This window comes from Melopsittacus undulatus, chromosome 4, assembly GCF_012275295.1.
Source record: "Melopsittacus undulatus isolate bMelUnd1 chromosome 4, bMelUnd1.mat.Z, whole genome shotgun sequence".
NCBI classification, from domain to species: domain Eukaryota; kingdom Metazoa; phylum Chordata; class Aves; order Psittaciformes; family Psittaculidae; genus Melopsittacus; species Melopsittacus undulatus.
Genome location: NC_047530.1, coordinates 29,022,704 through 29,048,290, shown reverse-complemented (window position 1 = coordinate 29,048,290; position 25,587 = coordinate 29,022,704). Strand labels below are relative to the sequence as shown.

General features: G+C 40.5%; 1 protein-coding gene across 1 annotated transcript in view; it reads right to left on the bottom strand.

The window, feature by feature from the left end:
* TC2N (tandem C2 domains, nuclear) overlaps positions 1 to 23,761 on the bottom strand; it is a 32,627-nt gene extending 8,866 nt beyond the window's left edge. Inside the window, exons 1-8 of the mRNA XM_013129183.3 lie at positions 23,714 to 23,761; positions 23,188 to 23,323; positions 9,171 to 9,297; positions 8,304 to 8,531; positions 5,191 to 5,355; positions 2,269 to 2,360; positions 1,729 to 1,804; positions 555 to 655 (exon numbers count right to left, since the gene is read on the bottom strand). Coding sequence (XP_012984637.3) covers positions 555 to 655; positions 1,729 to 1,804; positions 2,269 to 2,360; positions 5,191 to 5,355; positions 8,304 to 8,531; positions 9,171 to 9,231 — 723 coding nt within the window. The 5' untranslated portion in view covers positions 9,232 to 9,297; positions 23,188 to 23,323; positions 23,714 to 23,761. The remainder of the gene's footprint in view (positions 1 to 554; positions 656 to 1,728; positions 1,805 to 2,268; positions 2,361 to 5,190; positions 5,356 to 8,303; positions 8,532 to 9,170; positions 9,298 to 23,187; positions 23,324 to 23,713) is intronic.
* Between the last annotated feature and the right edge of the window lie 1,826 nt (positions 23,762 to 25,587).

Genomic DNA, 25,587 nt, shown 5'->3' with positions numbered 1-25,587 from the left:
CCTAAAAATTATTCATAGTTCCTGGAAAATTATAAAACAGCCAGCAAAACAGTATCACATTAGCTAACAAAAAAGCCACAAGAAGTTACATGTCCTCAAAGTGTTGTTACGATTCTGCACTGAAGGAACTGTTAAAATCTGTTAAATGCTGCCTCCAAAATAGCTCCAATTAGCTGCCTCCAAGTTTCCATAGCAGGACCAGCCTCTGACCAGCTCATCGTGCTTACCTATGCTGAACAGTTCCTCACTCCACAATCAGAACATATGTATAGTAACATACAGAGTTAGATTCAACTTTTTATACTTTTTACTACTTATTGCAGCAGAACAGAGGTTGCAATGGGGGGTGGGAAGTGGGTGGGAGAAGGAAAGGAAGATACTTTGAATGAAGCCCAATATTACATTAGACTGAACTTTATTAATACTTAGAAGTAATTTTCTTTTTCTCCTAAAAGTATTCCTTAATGTAACAGGGAGGCAAATTTAATGAGAATTATCACTTAGTAAAATAGATATTTGAGTAAATTACAATCAAGTTATTTATATTTGCTTACATGTGAAACTGTGATCCAGATCTGTTCTACAGAAGAAACATAACACAACTTCACATTCAGTCTTCCAAAGTCTCGTTCATCACCTGATAATGTTATGGTATCTGTGGAAGAAAGCCAATTAGTGTTTGTGAAAGTAATGCAGTATTTTAGAAGTTCATTCCAAGAATAAGGGAACTTGTTAGTAGGTGGACAGCCTATCTTTGAAAACTTCTCTCAAAATAAGTGTGAAATACCTTAACACCTACATTTTAAGGACAAAATATACATGAAGTCCTGTAGCCTGACCTTCTGCATAGCTAAAAGCCTTCATGTTTACCTCAGTTGTCAATATGGAATTTTATAACTTCTGTTGTACTTGAAAAACTTTTAGAAGGGAAAAAAAAACATGCTTGAGACACATTTATAATCTATCACTTCCCTTAGATCACTCACTTCCACCCTTAAGGTTGTAAATTTGGCTACTTTTTATCTTTCTCAGATTTCAGTTCCAGTTTAATAAACATTTTACTATTGTACTTTTCTCCAAGTCGGAAGAACCATTTAACATCCAGTGTTTCTCTGGCATAACTGAAACTGGGTCATTGCTCCTTCAGTCTTCTTTTTGAGGAGACTGGGTGAAATTCTGTCTGCCAGCAGGGTCACTTCCATGGGGACTTGATTAATTTTTGAGGGTTTATTTTGCAGTATCTCCATTTCAATATTTTTTCATAAATAAGCATACTAGGTTTGCATGCAATATTCTTTCCTAATTCTCAGTGTAATATGGGCATTGGATTCCAGGTACTTCCTACAGAAAAACACTGATACATAAAAAAGGACTAGAACTGTGACCAAGGTGCTGCATTTGATCCTAACAGAACATCTCTGCAGTTTTGTACTTCACTTGAGGTAGTAAATCCAGGGGCGATTTTTTCAAAAGCATGTGAGAACTCATTTGCTCAATCTCCTGATGATAGGAAAGTGCAAGTCCAAAACTCTACATTTTGAATTGTGAAGTAGTCTCCAAACTGACTTGCTAATCATAGTCACCTAAAAAAAAAACAACCCCAAAACCAAACCTCAAACAAAAAATATAACCAAAACAAACACTCTCTCCCATCAACAGCAGAGACAACTTAAAGTTTCAAGTGCAAAGAGAAATATTTCATTACAAGGAAAACAAACTAAATATTACCCAGACTCCTGTTACTGCCTTGTGAATCCTTCCTGGAAGAGGTACTGCTGGGTACACTGGATAATGAATCGTATCTCTGAAGGCAAAAATAAAGTCACTTCATTCAGGGCAACAGATGTAAAAACTGAGAGAGATTCTACCATCAGACAAGACATGATAAAAAGCAAGCAACACCCAATTTCAAATAATTGTCTCATTCCCTATCGATCTCTTTATCCAGCAGCATGGAATTACTACTTTAACACAATGACAGGATACATATGGCCAGCTCAGAACCATAACCTCTTGTCCATCTTTGCATGCCTAACAGACTACTCAGGTTTCTCAACAGCCCCTTGGGCCAAAACACCAGTATTCAGAGGAGACATCAGGAAAGAGCTTCTTGAAGTTGGTCAAGACACTGAACTTTTCCCCCTAGTCTTTCCAGTGCGTAGTTCAATGGCCCTCAGTGTTTACTTTGAAAACACAATGCAACAGGGACACAGCTGTTACCGAGTAAGCTGAGTTTTCAGTATAACCTAAGTTACAAGGGGAACTCACCTTCATGAAGCGATGAGGTGGGCTTCTGAGATCAAACATTGAACGACTTACATCAAATGATCCAGGCAAAGTACTGGATCTCAAATCACTAACTAAAAGACAAAGCGAACAACACAAATCATGTAAGCAATGTTGCTAGGAAAAAAAATAAGAAGCTTTTTTAACATTTAAGTAGACCTATGGTAGGATTGAAAACTAGCTAAACAATACGTAAGGAGGGATGTCAGCACCTTTTCCTGCTTCCCCTTTTCAAGAGAGAACAAGCCATTAAAATATCTTAATCAATTCCATCTTTGAAATAGTTTGAACTTACTTGGTCACATTGGTAGCATTGGTGGAATGGGAAACCTGCCTCAAAGTTATTTCCTCGAGAGAACTGGTTGGTTTTGTAGATGCTTTAGCCAAACAGAAAGCATTGTCTCTAAATATAGTCTTAGCCTCCTCTCCTTTTTACATTTTTTTCACAGTTAACATCACAGTGCAAAAACATGCTGTCTGCTAAACCTGTCCTCATCTCCCTGGCTTTACTGATCACAGTGTCAAAGCACCATAATCTGCACTCTTCCTAGATCTCAGGTGAAGCAAGCCTTAACTCTAAGATGACAGGTACTCGTTATAGCAAAAAAGCAAGATCTTTATTTTATTGAAGGGTAGTTTCCTCAGCAGTTGGAGGTGGTTAAACAGAGCCTATCAGTTTTCTTTTTACCTCAAAGCAACGCAGAGCTAAAGCACATTGTCTGTGCATAATATGTAGCACCAGTAGAAAATGAGAGCTGAACTAGTGCCACTGTTTCAGGAATCTTTGCTGACTCCAGTAACGTTCAAGAGGTTTTTAAAGCCTCCCAGCTTCAAAACTGACCCATACTGAAAGCAGTATGGTTTAACTTCTGGGACTATCTGATGCAATGAATGGCTTTTTCTTGCAATGCTGCGTTACAGCATTTCAGAATTGTTACAATATTTCAGAAGAATTCCATTGTAACTCACTGATCATAGCTTAACAGAATTACATCTCTTGTTACTGAAAATTTATTTCCCTTTCTACTGCTATAGAAAAAAAGAAAAAAATAATTATGCTTCTTATAAGATATTACAATAAAGAACAAATCTTGATTTTCCCAAGGAAGAAAAAGAGAACAGAAGATAAAGATAGTTTTGAGAACCCAAAGGAGGAAAAGGAAAGTGACATAATAATTTAGATAAAATTTAATGAAAGTCTGTATGGCTGGCACAAGCTCCAAATTCTCTCCTGTGCATGACATAAAAGGGCTGAGTTGTTAATGAAGTCTGGTGTAATAGTACCACTATAATATATGAAGCCTAGAAATGTTGTTTGATATAATGGGAGTAAGTAGTAGAGTCCAGCTCATGAGCTAATTTGAAATTTATTATGGTGATGGAAACTCATTCCATTTTCAGTACTCATGACTTTCACAGCTTACTGGGAAACATCCACTTGAGCCTACAGGTTACAAATCACCAAAATGCTTTAAAGACAGTACAATCTCCTGCATCAAGTAAAGCTGCTTAATGTTTTCAAAGAACATAGGGAGAGGGCTTCACATGAAAATTCAAGAATTTCACTTCATACCTTCCAAATAAACACATTCTGTTCTAACCACCGCCCCCCCAAAGAATAGTAGCATAGCACTTGCTGCAACAAAACAGGCTTAGAGTTTTGTTTAATTAGGCTATAGATGCACACGAAGAGAATCACGTACATTCTGAAAGAGTTGTCAAAAACCTCTGGAGGAAGAAGACCTTTTAGAATTGTACTCCAGACACACTTAAGCGACCTTTCTTATACTTAAACTTAGTAAGACAAAACTAGTGAAGCATTTACTTAGCTTGAAGAAAAACATAAAAGAGATGATGAACTGAAGGAAAAATTCAAGGCAGTTTATAGAACCCATTTGGCTCCCACCACAGTTGCTCACAAAGCCTAGCAAAACCATATGTGTTAAAGGTGGCTGAAATGCTATGTGTGTTTTGTTCTCTTAAAAAGAAAAAAAATGGAGTAGTCTTCTCATGTAGTCTCTATGGTAATTCAGAATTATTTATAAAACAAGCCACAGAGATATTTTCCCCAGCTGTAAAAGAAGCATACTATACCATTCTAATTAAAGCATCTTTAAAAATGCACAATGTTGCCAGCTCTGATTCAATAGAGGTGTGTACGTTTCTTTGACTGCATGAGTTTTCTGAATGTGTTTGCCTTAGCAGTCACAGCAAGCAACACTTAGTCATTTACTTTAATCTAAATAGTATTCATTATAGGATACATATACTAACGAACAGCACAGAAGTAAACTTTTAGCTAGATAGCTAAACACCTTCTAGCTGAACTCTTACTATCTCACAGCCCTCCCATATTCTTAAACACTTGCAATCAGAAGTGGGGACATTTCTGCACCTTCAAAAGCAAACTACAGAAAAGCTGGCATATAGCATAGCTTCCCATTTTGCACCTGTTCTTATAATCTACTCCTGGATGTTTTTTTTGGTGCTTGTTCTTCTCTCCATATATATGCACTCCTCATGCATTCCTCCACTCAACATACTGCCTGACTTCCTTTTTCCATCTCCCTCACTCCTATTACTGGTAACTGGAATCTGCAGTACTGTATCCTGTTTGAGATCACAGGCAGATACACTAACTTGCCTTGCCAATTTGTCTACCTTCATGTGATGCATGCAAGCCTTGTTAAGCCCTCAAAAGACAGAAAATAACAGTGCAGCTGGAAATCAAGCAGAACTGGCTCCACAGACTGATTCACAAACCAAGAAGCATCTATAGCATACAGACTAGTTTGAGAACTGCTATAACAAACACGCCTTCTGTAGACTAATGGCTTTTTTCTCTTACCAGTAAACCCTGGGAAAGAGAGAAAGACAGAAAAATTAGGGTGCAATCCTTCTCACCTGATCCATATAATTTCCTATTATCTGATTTTGCTTGGAAGCGCCTAATCAGATCTGGCGAAACCCGCTGCTCCAAATAGAATGGGTTATACACGTCATAGTGGGGCCACTGGTACACGCTGTGCAGTTCTGCTTTCCGGTCACCAAATGAGGCTCTGGCAGATTCTGCAGTGCACAAGTAAACATCAAATGCAAGAGCTCCAGACATAACACATGCTGCCTGGCTTCAAAAAGCAGGCAGATTGCCTTCAGGGCAAAGAACAAAATATTTCAATATTATCTACTTCAGGAGAAGGAAAAAAAGAAGTAAAAGTAAAGAAAACACACATACACATTATGTCAGATTTCCACAGTGTGCCTGCAAACACAGGAATTAAATTGGCCATAAAAAGCTATGCATACCCTGTCTTGGAGTTCCACAATAAATGCCTAACTAGTTAAAACACAGAAGGCTCCAAAACCAGACAGCAAGATAGAAACCAATAGCAAAAGTAGGGCCATGTGTATAGAAAACCTCTGACTTATTTGGCTACCTACTCTCAGTACATTCCCACTCAGCTAATGGACCCCCAAACCTTCAGGAGGGTCTTGTATGGAAAGATAATGCAACTTGTGACTACAGTCTCCCTGTCATCCAATTTCCATAGGAAGTCTGTCAGTGGTAAGATCACCGGTCCAAAATGACTCTACTTGGCTGAGGCACAAGTAGACAGATATGAGACTGCTTCAATCCCAGCCCTTTACTCAGCCCATTACAGCACAGCTGCACTATTTTTCTTTCTTTTATTTATAATCGTTTTGGAAAAAAACAGACACATCTTGGTCAGCAGAACAGTAAAGAACACTGCTCTAGTGCTTCATTTTGTCTGTCTGGAGCAAAAATAAGCTGCATATAACAGTATAGTAGAGAACAGGGATGAGGTGACCTGGACTCTGCAAAGCTCTCGCATTTGCTTCCTTCACTTCACCTTCCTGGACTTCAGCCCATCTGTTAAAAAGTTCTTTTTATGGAAAAACATGAGAGATGATAAAGCATTAATTCAGGTATAATGGGATTGAGTATGATGTGAATCAGGATGAATGCTAGAAGTGAGGCCACAAAGAACTGCTACATAGCAGATGATGGAAAAGTTAGTGTTCCAGACCAGGAGCACACTTCTTCCTGCTGGCTTACTTCTGTGACAGCATGAGACACACTGCAGTGAGCACTGAAGAGGAAAGATGCCAGAGCTTAATTGCTTTCAGAAGGGATTCCAAGAATTAACACTGAGCATGTTCAGTTTCAGTACAGGAAAATGGTCAGACATGCACAGAAAACGGAGTGGAACTGAGAGCAGAACTTGGACTTTTACAGGTATTTAACAGTGGCCTAAGAGGCAAATACTCCAAATACATTTTTTTTAAATACACTTTGGCTAATATGAAGAATGAATGGCAGCACACTTAAATGTATTTAGTAAATCTCCCTAAAAAGTAAACTTTGCATTTTTAAACAGAACTTTAATGAAGCTTAAAAAATAAGTATTTATGTTTGGAAAGAGGAATGGCAGTTGCCTACTTGACATAAGAGCCACTTTTCAAATATTTGTTCAAGAATTTAAAATATTTGCTGAAGAGAGACAGTCATGAGCAGTCAGGTCATCTTGCTAAAAGATCTACCAGGTTTATAGCCTAAGGGCCACTCTGTTCACCAGGTCCTTTAGAAATGATGATAAAGCAGAATTCCCAGTTCTGACAAACTTCTCTGTACACTAGCTTGAGGGAAAATGTTGGACAAAGCAAGGCAGAGCCTGAGCCCAGACCCAGTTAGAAAGGGGATTACCAGGACCATGTCCTGCATGTCTGTACCTTCTCCAAGTATGGTGGTTCTTTTAAAAACCAGCTACTGAAATAGCAGGCAAGTAGGGAGGCTAACAGAGGTCAGGCTCAAAGATGAGGAGGGCCTCATATGTTCTACCTCCAGCTATTAGGTTGCCTGTCCATGCCTGGTAAGGCAGACCTCACAAAAAAAACCACGAACCAGATTAGGTACAGAATGGCCAATCTATACCAAAAAGCTCTGCTAAACTGATTAGCCTGGTTCTGGTGCCATTGTTACCAGCAGGGATGGGTGAGGAGGCAGTTTGGCAATAGGCTTGCAGGAGGAAAAAAGAAGCAACAGCAAGGACCTAGAAAGAACAGAGAAGTGTGGCAGTAAAATCACACAAACACAAAGCAGTTAGGTAGTACTGCAGTGGTTATTATGCAACATGTGGTTGACTTTTTTCAGTTACTAAGGTTTCCACCTTCAGAAAAGAAATACAACCACATGGGTCTGAAAGCTTATCACAGCCTTGAAGCAAAGCAACTCTAGGTAAAACAGCCATTCAGGTATGCCCCTGTGCCAGAATTTTGCCTTACCTAATTCTAGGCATCCCCTGGCAGGATTAACAACCTAGAAATAGAGTATGACCTGAAACTCATGTTACTGGGCCAGGGTCCTATTCTTTTAAAATGCCACTGTGTCTAAATTTCACATACATCATTTTGGCAGTCTGAGCATGGGACTAACTGATAGAGGTTGAAGCATAAGATTGTCATGAAGCAAAGAATTACAGTAGCATGTGCAACCTTATACCACTAGATTCATGACCCGTGGCCTTCCAAAGAGCAACAAACAGAGCAGGAAACAGTAGGGGAAAAAATCCACCATGTAGTAGCTTATGCTGTCTATTAGGAAAAATTTGAAACGGAAGATGTGTTAGTATGTTAAAGCATATCAGTTCATTAAACATGAAAGCCAGACCACCCTCCTTCTTGAGTCATCTGTATACTAGGAATGTGTTAGGTCTTTCCTTGCTTCCAATAAACTGTCTACTAAAGCTTCTGTTTCCTTTTGAGTATGAGCACTGCTGTGCTATCCTCTCTTTCAGTTTTATTCATGTAACATCACAGAGATTCACAGTGGGAAGACATCCTTCCCAAAACTTCTCTGGGTGTCCAGAGATAAAAAAAAACAAGAGCAGGCTCCTAGAAAAGTTCTGCAAACATATGTTTTCAGTATGGATACTTGACAACTTCTAAGGAGTAGCATAAGCTAAACAACTATTTCAGCAATGCTGTTTATATTTTACCTTGAATCCCTCCATATGAGATACTAGGAAGGTTCTTCGGTTGTACATAGGCCAATTTGAATGGAGGAACCACAAATGGTACCTCCTGACCATCCAGGGGCAGTTTAGAGAGCAGATAATCCTCTGAACAGCCAACTTGACGCTTCACTGACACAGAAGACAATGGAGGCTTCTCTACAATAGATGGCTTGCTTGTGGCTGCTGCTTCAGATTCCTTCACCATGGAAACTGGTAAAAATAAAACACAAGAAAAACAGACAGTTCACATGTGTATTAAGTTTTGAGCAATACTACGAACAGAACTCTTATTTCACAGGATCTGTGCTTGATACCTTACTGCTAGTGTTTAGTTTTACTAGTATTCAGGACTAGCACCTGAAAAGATACTCATCCTCATAACATCTGCACTGATCCAAATTCTTTGTTGTCCAAGCTTCTATATTTATAGTTACCTTGCTCTTAAGTGATTTCTCACAAGAGCTGCACTTGTATCATAGGAGGGTTCTTCAAACATCTAAGATGTGCGCAAATCCACAGAGAGTTTAAAAAAAAAAAAAGCACTCACTCTTAGAGTTTGAAAGATACAAAACAGTTACAACCTTGGGTAAAAAGTTAGCTTTTTTGGTCAACATTCTAGGCTGCAAAGAGCAGACTTCAGACGAGTGTTATTTTTCAGTTCCAGTTCCAGTTCACAATGCTAACAAGCATGTGTCCAATCTCCAGATGAGGTATGGAAAGAATCTTGAATATCATAAAAGAATTCAAGCTTATCAGTTGTAACACAGTCTTTTTACTAATGGGAAATCTCATAATTAATGAAGCCAGAACAGTAAAACCCTTAGTTCATGTCATTATGTCAGAACTCACGAGAATTTTTTTCTTTTTCCATGCAGAAACACCATTTACAGCAGTCTTTTATACATTCCATTGCTGTTGTTTTCAATGTTGCAATTTAGAGGAGATCACAATCAAAGATCCAGTGTAGCTATCAAACCTGAAAAACACAATAAACCAAACCATGACAGATGGGAATAATTGAAATCTAAATACAATATTATCAGTTATTTAATATGTGACTGCTTATTGGACACAGTCCCAGGGTCAATGAGAAAGTTATTTCAGTCCTAAAAGGATCAGAGCCATCAGATTTACTCAGATCTTAACCAAGACAAACTATGTTTTATGTAAAAGCACAGGAAAGAGATAATTTTAATATACAGTATCCAAGTACTTTTAGTGACCCACTCAGACAGGTCCCTGTCTTTTGGGAACACTAAAATTCTTCTCATATTTCTGTGTATCACTGGGCTATGGAGTTTATTCAGCTTTACAGCTGTTTTGATGTGGTCTTGTCAAGTCATTTGCAAGATGTGCTTTTTATTCTATTCCCCTTGTTCATGCTTCTCCTATCCTCTTTCACTCATATGCTATTTGCACATACATCCATACGCTTTTACATTTTTCACTCAACATACTTCATTCTTCACATTTAAAAACACTTGTTATGAATTATGCCAAAATTGCCTTCTTTGAGGAACTACTGCTTTCTCATAATTGTATACACATGAATCTGAAGACTTGGTTTATTATATTATTGTCTGCTATGCATACAAAAATAGAGAGCGCTGACTTCCAGCACAAAAAGAGGCATGTAATCTACTAAAGAATGAGAACAAATCTATAACAGCTGGTTAACATTAAAAGAACTTTATGACAATGCTAACTGGCCTCATTTAAATGTCTTTATTCATATCCTTATGTTCTCTTTTCAGAGGGACTCAGACAGCTGCATTGCCTCCTGTCCAAAACTTTAGCTGTCTAAGTCTAGTTCTTTTCCATGTACCTAAAGTACACAAGGTTCTTTGTAGAACATACCCAAGACGTGATTCCAACTCCATGGAGGTCAGAAGACACCAAGCAGCACGTGAATATTAGCTGAAGGGATGGAGAAGACAAGAAGAGAAAGGGGGAAAGCATAGAGAGAAGATGACAATTATACAGAAATGGACACAATTACTCAGTTATCTCAATGGCAAGAAATTGCTGAAAGCCTCTGTGCTCCAGCACAGGAGTCATTTCCACCTGCAGCTTGAACAGTGTCCTCATTTTCTTTGTATGTGTATACAAAGACAGCTAGGGAACCATACAAATACTGGGGAAATAACACTAGTATCCTCAAAACTTTCGTTTCATTAAAAGCCCCTCAAAATTCTGATGGATGCCAAGTGGAGATATTAAGCTACAGACACTTCATCTAACTTAGAAAACGTGCTTTCTTGTGTTAACATTATTTATTTCCATGGGTAGGGAGCAACTGAAAGTTGTTGATCAATTCACAAATACTGACCAAACACAACGTATCCTTACTGACCTGCTCTTTCACACCCTACAGTACCACCGCACTGCTAGTTGTTTTACCTCAACAAGTTTTGCAAAGTCACTGAGAGTGCATGGCTTAATGAGGAAGTCTTGAATTAACTTGGTGTCTTTAAAATACTAATATGAAATATACTGAAGGTTTATTATTATAATCATATAACTGTTCCAGAATTATTCTTAATCCTGAGCTATCACAGAGTACTGATTAGAAGGCAATTCTTAAAACGTATTCCCATTAGACCTAATAGGTAAACCATTACCCTATTGCAACAAGGACCTAAGGGAATATTTGGTTTAATACAATTTCTGTGAATAATTTTTGCTGATTTTACCACTAAGTGACCTTAACTATTTCCTCTAGCTTTATACTGCTCTTTTTGCTCAATAGATCAAAATGAACAAAATCCAAGTGAATGTAAAAACCTCAGAAGTAGCCTGAATATGACTAGAACACGCTATTCTGGAAAATGGGAATACTACTGAAGAGATTACAGCTTAGTTTCTATCCAGACACTATAACTCTGAACAGAATCCATCACTCAGTACTTGCTCTGATCTCAAAATTGCCCATGCATATAAGTACAGTGTGAGATCTGCATCAAAAAATCTTCAGAGGCCATGGCACCAACTCCAGAACCTGCTCTGCATCTATACTGGGGCACTAAAAGAGGCAAGCGAATTTTTCATTAAATTCTTCACGTTTTTAAGGATCAAATTTTCACTGCTGCTCTTCCCTCAGAGGCGTGCTCATGATACCTAAGCCTGCTAGAACTACAAGTTTACTTTAAGGTTCCCTTGCAGTGATTTTCCTTTCCAGCTGTTATCAGTACACAGCTGGTGTTAATATGCTTTACTCTTGTTCATCATGTTTAAACTGGGCTGAAACAGCTGCTTCATTTGTTCTAGGCTTTGAAACAATGATATCTAAGCCTCAGTGGCAGTTTGCACAGGCAAAACAGTCTTTTATCTCAAAATGTCCAGATTGAATTTATTTACTACTGCTGGTGAAGAAACCAAAATGTCAGTAACCACCCCCTTTCCACCTACATAAAATGAAAAAATTGATTTTTCTGTACCATAGAAGATTCAGTTCATGGTAGTGATCTTTTTCTCCCCAGAACTATTTAGCTGAAGCCGTTAATGTAATCAAATAAACAAATGTAACTAGTCTGTCACAACCAGTTGCCTTTCCATCGAGAGCTGAGTGCCTCACCTAGAAAGAAAGGGTTGTGTTTTTTTTTTAAGTTTACAGTATTTTAAGCTTGAAAATATAATGGTTTAAGTGGCAAAATCTGTGCTTTTGTTCCTAGACTTCTACCAGACTCCCATTACAAAAAAAAAGACCGCATTTGCCAAGGGATAAATCACCAACATGCAGTGCTCCCTCATTCCACTTTGAGCACTTCGCTTTGTTTGTGAAATCATAACATGGATGGTCTCAATACAGTATCTCTGTACTTCATTAAGCTACAAAGATAAATACATATGGGGTTTTTTTGGTTTAGTTCAGAAGAGCCATCTTGGCAATAAATTAGATGGCTTGGATCCAGTTCATTTATTTTCTCATGTCTTTGTTTCTCAAGTTACTTAAGGTTAGTTACACAACTTTCACTGCATGCAAAAGTTTCATCTTAATCATGTGGGACAGAGAGAAATTTATCAGGTTCTGTTGCATATTTAATTAACCAAAAATGAACACAAATCTTGCAGAAAATTAAACCAGTATTTCACAATCTTGACAGAGGTTGACATTTCTATCAGAGGTTACACTTCTTCCACATGCCAGAAACTTTTGCAGGTGTCAGCTACCCAAAAATCCTTAGTATATCATCTAAGAGTTGTTAAAAAGTTGTACTAACATGCATTTGCCTGGAAATTTAACAAATAAACTTGAACTATATAGACATTTGTTAGGTGTGCTACCAAATTCCAAAGAAGTACTGACTTTCCAGCAATACCATTCTTCTTAACAAGAAGTTAGGACTCCTTGACTCCATCTCTAAGTTTTCAAGTTAATTTTTGTTAGGCAATATGCATACATCAAAGACATCCTCCATTTTGGAGATATTAGACTGAGAAAACAATAGGAAGAAAAGGAGAATTATCCCTGATTATCAGACAAAATAAATGAGATCAAGAAATCAATTTGCAGTGGAAGAGGGAACCGAACATAGATCTTGTCACTCTGTCTCAAACTCTATGGCTTCCTTGGTATTTTTCCACTGATTTCAGTAAGCTTTTTTATTTCTCTCTTCCTAGTATCAAGCCAAAATAAGATAATCAAATGTAATTCAGCAATAGTTCTTCCACACCAAGGCAGAAGAAGAGCCAAGTTATTAGAGCATCCTAGAAACAACAAAGTTTAAAAACCAGCCACACACATACACTGAGCCTAGACAATTACAATCACTACTATTTTAATGGGTTTAGATGGAGAACATAAATTATCTTAATGATTTCCAGATCTCTCAGATAGAAATTTTGAATGAGCTAAAATGAGATAAACAAAGTATCAAAGACTTCAGTTCCAAATGCCTCCAGGATGATTACCAGACAGAGCTGTTTGGAGAAGAAAGTAAATATTTTCAACAACTCATTAAATAAAAAGAACATGGTAGAAAATGTATGATTGCAGTATTAAATATTAAATGCTGAAAGCAGTCTAAAGAAAAAATTCAGGTCTTTGCTGCCTTCTGATAAAAGGCTGTGTTTCGCAACAAGTTTGTAGGCTGTTAATGTATTTTACAGCATCTAGACACAGCAGTGCTCCATAGGAGTTGATCAGGTAACACATTTAAACCTAAGCAACGGATACAAAGGTGAAATAGCTGATGTTAAACTGGGAAAGTTAGCTAAACCAGAGGTTTCAAATGTGATGAGATTTATTGCCAGTGATATATGTATGAAGCACATTCTCAGATCTGCATTGCAGAAACACATCACAGCAAAATTTCCAGTAGCAGGAAGTCATCTCAAAGCAAGAGGTGTAAAAGTTGTTATTCAGCATTTGGGATAGATCCTTGAATGACATAAGTGTCTACAGCTCCAGTAGCCGCAGCATAGCCACAATACATTGCAACATCCCAAGATCTTGCCCTGTGAAGAAAGTGAGCTCAAGCTTGCCAGTCCACACCTCAGCCAAACAGCACATTTATGCTACCTCTGTGCCTTTCTGCCTTTCATATCCAGGAGACGCAGTCAATCCCAGACATATAAATCCTTCAAATTGCATAACAGTACTCCTGCAGGTCTCAGAAGATTAACAGGAACATAGCACAGCAAAAGCTGCTCCTGGTGCAGGTCAGATGGATTCTCTTTTGACAGTGCAGATGCTGCAAAAGGTTTAACTCCCATGGCCAGCTGTTTTGAGTTTTGTTTCTGGGGGAGAGCATCTGGGAGCTGCTAATCAGTCTGAGCACAGCTCCTTGTCTGAAGAGGGGTGCCTGGGACCACTGAATCTCAAAACCAGTCAACGTGAGTAAACAGCTTCAATGGTTTTGAGAAATTTGCTTCCAGGTACTTTGCTACTGTATCACCAAGGACAGCACATGAACCCAACTACACACATTGCGCTGTGTATAGGCATACACTTGCCAAAGACATAGAATCATAAAATCATAGAATGGTTTGTGTTAGAAAGGACCTTAAGATCATCTAGTTCCAATGCTTTTGCCATGGGCAGGGCCACCTTATAGTAGACCAGGTTGCTCAAGGCTCTGTCCAACCTGGCCTTGAACGCTGCCAGGGATGGAACATTCACGACTTCCTTAGGCAGCCTATTCCAGTGCCTCACAACTCTCATGGAAGAATTTCTTCCTTATATCCAACCTTAATCTCCCCTGTTTAAATTTAAACCCATTGCCCCTTGTCCTATCACTACAGTCTCAGATGAAGAGTCCCTCTCTGGCATCCTCTTAGGCCCCCTCCAAATATTGGAGGGTTGCTATGAGGTCTCCACACAACCTTCTCTTCTCCAGGCTGAACAGCCCCAATTTTCTCAGCCTGTCTTTGTATGGTAATAAACCCCATGGTTTGAAAAAAAAAAGCCCTAATTTGGGGTGGACTGTAAGCAGATCTGACTTGCATCATCCATACAGGTAAGACAGGCACTTCAAGTGGGTCTGAGCATGTGAAAAGACAGGACACAAGCTTTTGTTGCTACTCGTTATAAACCTAGACAGTAGTAGAAAAGGAAACAAAAAATGTTGTATCAACACATGCCTTCCAGGTGCATGATAAAAGATTCCTATCTATGCCTGTTCCAGAAGAACCTTACAATAGTGATATCTGCAGTAACTAGTGGGTGTGTGTGTGTACATACACCTTCCTTCCCTGCTTGTAACTCAGGGAAAAGCATAAAAGCTCTGGAATTTGAGTACAGAGATTATTCCAGTTCTGCCTTCTAAGGAAATGAAGGAAAACTTTTTGTGCCTGGAAAGTGAAAGGGATTTCACCCTGACAGTAGTGGATTGCAAAGGAGTTGCAGAAATAACACAACAGAAAAAAGACAGCTTATGAGAAGGCTTTTGAAGGACAAAACCAGAAAGGCATTCTTGTGAGAGGCAGCTTACAGTTTGACAGAAACATAATGAAAAGATGCAGAGCTCTCCCAGAGCAGCAAATAAATGCAGAAAAAATACAATTACATATTTAAAACTGAAAGAAAGAGGCTATGCATCATTAACCCAGTTCAGATGATGGGTATTTTATGATGGAGCATTGCACAGCTTTCCTCGCGCAAAGAGCCCAGTGGCATTGTTTAAGTAGTTAAACAATTAAATCTAGTAACAGAAATAGATGGCAAAAAGTTGCTGGGAAGAGTATCCTGCTCCATGATGCAAACAAACCACTAACTGCCTAGGCACAGGAAGCACCTTCCCACACTGGTAAATGATTGCACAACAGCCCATCCAGGAAAGCTTTACCAATTCCTTTCACAAACAGGAAACTGAACTGGATGGAGAACTGGTCCAAACCAACATGATTCTGTCCTGCAAACTTCTCTCATTCACTTACAATTTGTAAAGCATAATCTTCCTTTTGAAGAGCAGAAGACCCATTATTGCACCTTTGTCCCATCTTCCTCAGATACTGACACCATTGGATTTCAACCAGTTACTCCTGCATTACACTGAGCAACAGAAGCAGGAAAACTCTTGGGGTTTATGTCAGAAAATATTCCAATGGCTAATCACCTTCACTGTTGATATTTTAATTCTATTTGCAGTTGTTTGGGATTTTTTTCCCAGTTTTTATGTCCCTTTGCTATATTAAGAGTGTTAATTACCAGTAGTATCTCTTTTCTTCATTCAGATCTTAAAAGATTAGGATCTAACCTTCTCTTATATTTCTTCTTCAGTAAGCGAAGTAGACCAAAGCTTCTCTGCCCAGACGAAGAAGATCTAATATATGTGTCTCTTCATGCAGGCCCTGAGCTGAACCCTACAGAAAAAGCACTTGTGCAACCTAGCTGTGGTTTCCCTCAGCAGCTGTTTCTTCCCAGGGCTCCAGGCTGGAGGTGGCCAAATGGCCTTCAGCACATCTGCAGATGCAGCCCTGGCACAGACCACGAAACAGAATATATAGCGAACAACTAACTGCTTTTGCCTACTTCCCTGAAGAAAAATGAGCAGGTGTGTGTGCTTGAACTATTGTGCTACAGGAACAACTGCCTCTGCTTTCCAGGCACCACTTGGAGAAGGGGAACAAGTCCTGGCACAAGTACACAGTCCGAAGCCATCCTTCTGACACAGCCCCCAGGGACACCCTGACTCTGGCTTAGCATTACAACCTTGCACCTGCAGCCCTTAGATGCAGACTTAATCCAACCCTGCCCCAGTATGCAGAAGATTAATAACATCATTTACAAGGGCCAAAAGAACACTCTTCATAGATCTGAGCCAATCTTCTCATGCAGGATTTATATTTGAATTAAGAAAGGAACATTATAAATTTATCCCATAATAAAGCTTAAAACTTGGGATTTTAATATGCTGAATCCCCTATGCTCTGGGCTTGAAAAGTTGATAGTGTTTCTTCCTAATGCTGCATTAGGCAAGTAACCAACTCATCCAATTACTGAACTGACAACACTGTTCCTGTGAGCTGTAGATAAATTCACTGACTTGGACAAGGATGTACAATATGGTATGTATTGGGGCAGTAAACACAAATGAATAAATCCATTATATTGGACTACAGATCATTTTGGACTCAGATGGAAAACAGCAAAGCAAAAGTTGAAGTCAGGACACCAGAAAAGAAAATCTAAGAGATTGAAATCTCTGTAAAAAGAGCTTGGCTTTTGATGAGAACATGGAAAAAATTCAACATAAGATAAGTCCTTTGCTCTAAGCAGATTAGGAAAAAATCATGACTATCACTGATGGTTACTTAACTAAAAACTTAAGACTTTCTTTATGTATTCTGTGTCAGGTTTTAATCCAGTTTTCTCTCCTTCAGCAGTAATGCCAGGAAGCCACAAAAATAGAACTGTCAGCAGTCCCTCTAAAGCCCCGATACTAAAGAGAACTTTTAACATCTGGATGTATTTTTCAACAGGACAGCCAAAAAGAGGGTATTTTAGGCAAGAGCATCTGCCTGTGCAGTGGAGTTCCCTAACATGGCTAAATGTGTCTAGCTTTGAAAAGATGGCCCTTGGAAATCAACTCACTTAAGAGAGAACTGAATGGCATCCAGGGCTCCTCAACCTCTGCCATGACCATGGAGCCACACAGAAATCACATGGATACACATGTAATATCCAGACAGCTAACCAAAAATAGCTCCTCCTATGTATATGAAGAAAAGAAGAAAACCCAAATGTTTTGCATGGAAAAATAGTTTCATTAGCATTAAAACAATTCTAAGGGAACCCTGTTGGCCTACAAGAGTCAAAATGGAATATTTCTTTTTATATATATACATATAGATACACATGCACACACACACCTACTGCTTTGGTTTAGGTGAAGCAGTTTTTTATTAGTTATTTTACATCAATTATTTAATAGTTATTTACAGATAATGATTATCCTGTATCATGATAAAAACAAAAATTTTTAAATTATGGAGTTTCCACAGGCTGAGGATTCCCTGTTCAGCAGTTCTGCTCTGCACTGTCATTATAACCAGTTACAGCACTGTGGTGAGAGGAAGGAAATAAGCAACTGGTATAAATGAAGGCTATAAGACTATGGCTGAAATTAAGAAAGGAAACAGGTGACTGCAGGACATTCCATATATGAAATAGATTAAATAGATTAAACAAATTACTTGAGAACAGGAAATGGGAACTGATCTAAATTAATCCAAATCCAAAATAGACTGTGTGTATGGCTCTGCACAGCATGTGCACAGAGCTGCCCAAACATATTTTAAAAGTCCAGAAGGATCCCATCTTCATAAGATGTAACAATGCATTATTTTTTGCTTTAAATCCACCCAGACCAGGGGCCCACAGCCACTTTCAGCAGCCCCAGCAGTGCCTCTCAGAGAGCTGCCTGGCTGGAGGGGTTGGCTGTTGCCCAGGCAGAGGAGTGGAAACCATGCACTGCCGAAAAGAGGTATTTTTGAAGAATTTTGCATCAACACTGGGAGGAACAATCAGAAATCAGAGCTGTCTCAATTTGATGAGAGTATCAAACATCCAATTTATTACTGGCCAAGTGCTGCTACAACTATGGGGCATGGTGGTGAGGCTCCACTCCCTTCTGACAAGACAGAGGTCCTGAGAGCAGAAGTTGACAGCATGAATTTACCATTCCCTTTTCCCCCTCAGGACAGATTTGCCTAACAACAAAGCAAATAGCTACACCATGAATGTATGGGGGTTTTATCCTGTTAAGTTTAAAACAACACTCTTCACACAAGATTTTCAACCCAAGATTTCACACATTGATGAAATGAGATCTGAAAGTACGCATATCACTGAACTGAACAAAAGCCAGGATGATTCACGAAGATGTTTTGTGTTTAATCAAGGTTTCATGAAGGAAACTTATTAGCTACTCCAGTCAGTGCTGGGCAAACAGAGAACCTGACTGGGAGACTGACAGAGAGTTTCCAATCTAGAGGCTGACAATCCAATTTTGCAAACGTAAATTGGGGGGCAGTGGGGGAAGAAACCCCACAACAAAAACCCAACCCAAAACTAAAATGTTTTGAATTTTACTCTACTATGAAATGAAACTGATCTTGGGATTGTTTTGTTGTCACTTAGAAGATCAGTTCTAAATGTTTTATGAATCTCTTGGAAATGGGACACATAACTGTTTTTTTTTGTACCAGTACACTGCTACCCACAGCAGCACTGCTAGCTCAAGTTACTTTTAAATCTCATTCTCTGAATAACCCTTCTCTCTCTATGGCAGGTGCTCTCCTCACTGGATGCCTTAATTTTGTAAAGCAAACTCACCCTTAGCCCCCCTTTATCTGCCTCTCTGGCCCCTGCCAATCTCTGGTCAAGGGCTGGACTATTTTCTGGTCATATGAACCACTTGATGCTGTGCAGGCTGGCCCAGCTCCAGCAAGCAGGGTGAACAGGGCCACATCTAGCCCCCTCAGACTTGAGGCATGAGGGTTCTGTGGGAGCGAGGGGTTTTATTCCTCAGGTGTAAGGGACACTCCTTGCAGCTCCAGTGATGAGGCAGTCCCACAAAAGCCAAGCAGTCTTCTAGCTCTCCATGCTCCAGAAAAATGAGGTACTACACATGTGCATTGACATAACACAAGCTTGCTCTGCTGATGAGGCTGGAGGGGCCCAATGGAGTTGAGCAGGGAGCCAGGTATCCCTCTGCCCAGGCTGGAGCACACTGAGCAAGTGTCCAGGTTCAAGGCTCCAAAGCACAGGTGCAAAATTAATTTAAATGCTGAATAGGTTTTGAGGCCATTGGGTCATAGTCCTATATATCTTTTCTGGACTTGAAAGCTAGTTTAATTGCCAGAGCAGCATCTCCAGAACTGGCTCTTTAGGCCAGACCCAAAGCTCTTTACAGTGACCACAAGAGCCCCCAAACACCAAGGGCCTTCATCTGGGGCCTGATTATCATTTGTTTCCAGTTTAAGTGTGGATATTAGACCACTGAGAAAAGGCTTCAGAACAAAATCACCAGTGTACAATTTACAGGAAAGAGAGGCATGAGATAGCTGACATAATTTTTATTTCGGCACTGAGTTAATGTAAACTTTAGCTGATGACAGGCAAACAAACACTAGTACTAAGCTTAAGAGAAGTGTCCTCACCAATCTGCACAGTTTGATGTATTAACCTGAATAAGAAATATGATGCAACAGAGATGAACTCAAACCAAATCCAGGATTTGAACTTCTTCCCACATGAGGTTTCTTAGTTTAGGTCTGAAGATTCATCCCAGCCACAAAAAGCTATCAATATAATTTTTCTCTGCATAAGCAATCTTTCTGATGGAGCCTGAATAGCATTATTAACCAGTATGACAACACGGCTTAACCCAAACTCATCCTGTCCTACTTAAAGTCAAAGCCCCCTTTGCCTTTCCCCTTCAAAGGACAATATCTTAGCTTCTCTGCTGACAGAGATTGGCTGTTGTCCTACTTAGCTTAGAAAGAGAATATTTAGCAGACTTAAAGTATCTTGGGAGACAGAAATTCAGAGTAAACAAAGTTGTTCTTTTATAAAATGAAACAAGAGTCCAAAAAGGGGGGCAATAAATCAGTATATGCATCACACAAAATTCACCAAGTGAAATAAATAACACTTTAATCAAGCAAACAAGTTCAATGAACTTTTCCACCAAAGGCAAAAGGGCATACGCCAAAGCAGACAGTATTCACAGGAACACAGTAGGCCTAAGCTAGCCAAATCCTAGCTTCCTAGCAAAGGCTGCCCACCATACATAGCAGCTGCATCCTCCTGTCCTGAGCTTGCCTAAAGGGCTGGCTGCTACCAAGAGGGGCAGTTCCTGTTGGATGTAGTAGACATGCAGCTGCAGGATGAGTTGGCCCAGCTCATTGATTAGATCCAGAACTAAACCACCAAAAAAAAAAAAAACCACGTTCATTTATTTAAGTACTTTTATAACTCCCCCTGTGGTTGACTGCACAAAGTGGGGTCAGTGTGCTGTGAGGAAATTGGGGGGGGCAGAGCTGGACTGCCCTTTTCACAGGCAACCCACAACCTTAGGGAGTGCATTTAGAGTAATGTACATCTAAAACTAAAACACCTACAAGTATGATGAACAGAGGCTGAGTGAAAAGCAAACCAGCTGATATGAAACAGAACACAAGTGACAGGACAAACAAGTAAAATGACTGAACCTAATGGTTAGGACAAAGAAAAAGAGACCAGAGTCTGAGGTTTTTTTCCAACACTGTAAATTAATGGCCTATAGACACATAACTGACTGAGCAATCCTGCCCACATTCACTCTTTCCATAGCATTAGGAAACTAAATAATCAGGGGATCCACCACCTAAATTAAGTGCAGGAAAGGGCAGTGGATTTGATGGAACTTCTGTGGAATCCAACATACCCTTTGGGAGCAGTGCTCTTAGTAGGTGTGATTTTTATAAGCATTTGCAAGAATCAAGAGACACTTTAATAATAAATATATTTTCTTGAAATCCAATATTGTTTGACCACAGGTAGTCTGCAAATATACTTTTAATATTTAATTTACAGCTGGAAAAAAAAAAGACCAGAAATCAAACTTCTCCACTCCTGGATTTGTGCCCTAGCCACTGAATTGTAGGACCACAGCTCACATAATGAGTATTTCTGTATTGAAAGCAAGGTGAAAAGTTTCGTAAGTAGGGAGCCAGAGACCACCAGCCCAGAACAACCCACAGGTTTATGGCTCTAACATTCTCTTGAGAAATAAAAGATTAAAATTTGGAACTTGGCTCTTTATATCTGGGTAACACCTCTAGACAAAGCCTAGAAAGAATAAGAAAGGGGTAAGGAAGGAACACATCAATATAGTCCCCTGCATGTCTTTCAAGTGCTCCTGATCATCTACATGCAATCTGAAGACACCTGGGCTCTTCAGGAGCAGCTTGTCAAGGAACACCTCATTTCTGGATCTCTGGACAGCTTGGGCAGCTAACTAATCAACATTGTCAAAACTAAAGAGCACATCAAGCAGCAGATCTCAATGCATTTAGTGAGTATTACTGGAAAAAAACTGAGCCTGCACAGATCAGAGACTTAGGGCTGCAAGGATATAGCTCAGAGGTGAGGGTGCCCGCAGGATCATCCCAAGCACTTCACAGCTGTGGTCCAGCATACATCCCTTGAAATCTAGCTCTCTTCCTGCACAATCAAAGTGGCACTGACTGGAAGTGTACCTTCTAGGAATAGCCATTATCAACCTTTCTGTTCTTACCTAGTGAAATGCATCGCATGAGACATTGGGCATGTTTTCACATTGAAGAAAAGTTACCAGACCATCTTAATTTAAGATGATATTTATTTCAGAATGCTGTTTAATAACCAGAGTGATCTCAACCAGCCAGGAATCCAGCTGTATGGTATGCATTAAAAAAATACACAGTGGCTTTTGAACAGGACAGTTTGAAACTGCTTATGAGCATGACTGCTGTTTTAACAGTGCTCTTGGATACAGCAGGTTATAACTTCACTAAATATAATGTATTTAATGATGCTAATTTCATCCAGTACAGAAGGGAAACTGTCTAGCTATATTCACAACTTCCTTCTGAGTTTTGGTAAACCACACCTCTAATTACCTGAAGTGTTCATAGGAAGGAAATAACCTAATTAGTTGTTTCTTGTCTATGAAAGTGCTTAGCTGTTAAATTCACACAGAATAGCAGGATTTTAAAAGGACATTTTCTTACAGCAATACCAGTTTAAAGCTGTTTTAAGCAAAATTCAATTTCAGACCTAATTCCCATGGAGATTTAATTCTGTAGTAGTTCGATATAGTGACTACTTTTCTACCTCCCTCCATTTCTCAAGGTCTGTCATTTGATAGAAACTACAGTCCTCGGACAAACCTTGGAAGCACACTGTAAAATTAACACTCATACAACCAGAAGCAAACAAACCGCAGGCACTGAAAGGTCTCAACTCCAAATCCCTGATACTGTATCCTGGTGGCAAGGCACTATAGATGTCCACACCACCTGTTAACCCAAACTGCCCGTAACAAACACTGCATTTTGCAACTCGTGTTCTGCAAATTGAATTGTCTGTCCAGTTTTAGCCTACTTAGAAAAGCCACGTAGATCATCAACATGCTGACATCCATAAGGATTTCTGACTTAAAAAACACACTGTCCCATTCAATATACCTATCAGTATGCACTGGGGGAAATACATCAGGGTTTGTAAAAAAGATCATTAACTTTTCTTTCTCAGGAGCCTTCTTAGTTTCTCAAGAGCACAGTGAGAAAGTAATAATTTACAAATCGCAGTAGTATCACTGTATACTCATGTTTAAATACTCTAAGTATCAATACACAAGACAGTTACGATATGTTCAATCATGTTGGTGATACATACGGAAGAGTAACTTTAGCAAGACAGCCCAAGACAGCCTTCCTGGCTGCGGTGTTCCCATTTACTCTCACCGACGTCCCACACTGCTATATCGGGGTGTGCCACGAGTTACAGAGCCTGATGGAGATCGGCTGTGGTTCTGCTGGAAATATAAAGCCCAACTTTACATTTCCATTGAGGACTAGGCAGGGAAAGCAAGCTGCCACCTCTACCACTCGCCGGGGTGGTCCGAGGAGGGCCCGGATGCAGGGGACACCTCGGGGCAGTTCGTCGGGCTCTGCCGGCAGCCGCCATCGCGGGGCTTCGGGCTGCCCATGGCCGCCGGGGCAGCTCTGCGGCTGGCCCGGACCGGTGCTCGGCTTCCCCGGCGGACCCTGCCTGCACCTGCCGCCCAGCCGCTGCCTGCGCCGCTCTCCACCGCCCCCTTCCCTTCAGACAGCCAGAGCGGGCAGCGCGCCCGTGGGGCCCGGCTGGGGGCTCCTGCCCTCACTCCCCGCTCCCACCCGGCCCAGCTCCCCGGGCCCCGTACCTGCCGGGAGGGCGCCCAGCCCCTCCTGGCCCCGGTCGTGGCTGCTGCCGGCCGCCTCCTGCCTGCCGCTCCTGCTGCGCGGTACTGCCCTGCCCTGCCCCGGAGCTGCGCCCTGCCCCGCGGCTCCTGCCCGGCCACTCGCCGCCTCTCTCTCCCAGGCCTCTCCTCCCGCCCGGTGGCTGCCGGCCTCCGCCTGCCCTCTCAGCCGGGCACTGCCGGGCTCTTTGCCCGCATAGCCCCTTCGATGCGGCCCAGCAGCGTTTACTCACCCATCCCTTTCCCGAGGGACAACTCCCCCGTCGACTTGGGACTCACCGACCTCACCAAAGCTACACACAGGGGCAGATGTATTTCCACATAGCTGCCAGTAACTTTTCCTCGTCACTTGCTAGACTGTCACAGTGGCAAAGCCAGTGCCAATGCTGCCCCTTGTTTTGCTAGGAGCAACACCAGGCCTATACTTTAGAGAGGAAAAATGAATTTTTAATTTTTTACAATGTTTTTAGTAAATGGCATGTTCAGCTGGAATATGGATCCCTGTCGAGTTAGGTTTTACATAGACACGTGAGAGAAAGCCCCTGCCACAGAGTGCATCATCTGTAGGATCTGTATGGATCACATGTGGTGCATTGGTTCAGAAACTTCATCGGGAAATTCTGGTTCAGAAATTTCCTTGCAGGAAGCAAAGTTTTGTGAGACTCAAGGTGATCTCCTGTCCCTTTCCCATCCCCTCCTCAATTCTGGTTTCTGACAAAGAACTAAAAGCGTTAAAATACCCCAGGAGGCAAATACGAGTGAGATATTAGTGGATTCCCCATTCACCAAGACTGCAGTTTTTCAATGACAATATTTTTCAATTTAAATTTAATAGCACCATGGACCTTCTGCTAACTGAAGGTTTCATGGTTGTCATCATGCAGTGTAACACAGCTACTTTGAGCTCTAGAGCCACTGTAAGGAGAGATGCTTTGCTAAAAGCACCAACTCGTAATATTTGAGCTAACAAAGCATGTCTGTTCATCTCTGCAAAGAGCCAGTCATGCAGTGCTGGGGTATCACATAGCAAAGTGTCTCTGATTCCTGCTAATGGAGCTCATGAGATTATGTGTGGTCACTATTCTAAAGAAATACCAGTAACCTGGTATGCTTCCAAAATTATCTGGGTCCTCCTAATGTGCACATTAAGCAAGCATTTCAGGCTGTCTTACTGAATTAATTTACGTGATTGAACATCTTTATCTTCACTGTTCACAGAAGTGCATTTTTTAACGGCCAATAAGGTGCCTGTATGCAGCTTGCTGCTATCAAGTTACATCGTCATTTTCACACTCAAGGGTTTTTCAGGCTCTTGAGTGACTTCCAGTCCTGCCTGAGTGGCTCTCCAGGTGCTGGAGCCAGCAGTGCAGTAGCAGCCAGCCTTTGGGGCTTCAGGTTGCCTCTCTGATGAAGGAAAGGACATTAAAAATGGCATTTTTGACAGGGAGTTAAAGGAAAAAGCAGTTTGTAAGGCCAACTTCCTTCTTTCTCAAGGCAAGACTGCCCTCTGTAATCTGAGGGGGACTTTTCTCACATCACTGAGGCTCCTTTAATGTTTTGGGACACACCTTTCATTCTGCTTTCAGCCATTTGAAAAGTGGGGAGTTCGTTTCAGTAAGTGCAAAATGTAGCTGTGTATGGTAAGGGATATGACTAACTTGATCTAGTATGGAGGGGGAGAACATTAAATACCAAACTTAAACAGAAGTTCAGGTTAGACATAAGGGAGAAATACTTCACTGTGATGGCGGTGAGGCACTGGAACAGGTTACCCAAGGAAGTTGTGAATGCTCCATCCCCGGAAGTGTGCAAGGTCGGGTTGGACAGGGCCTGGTTGA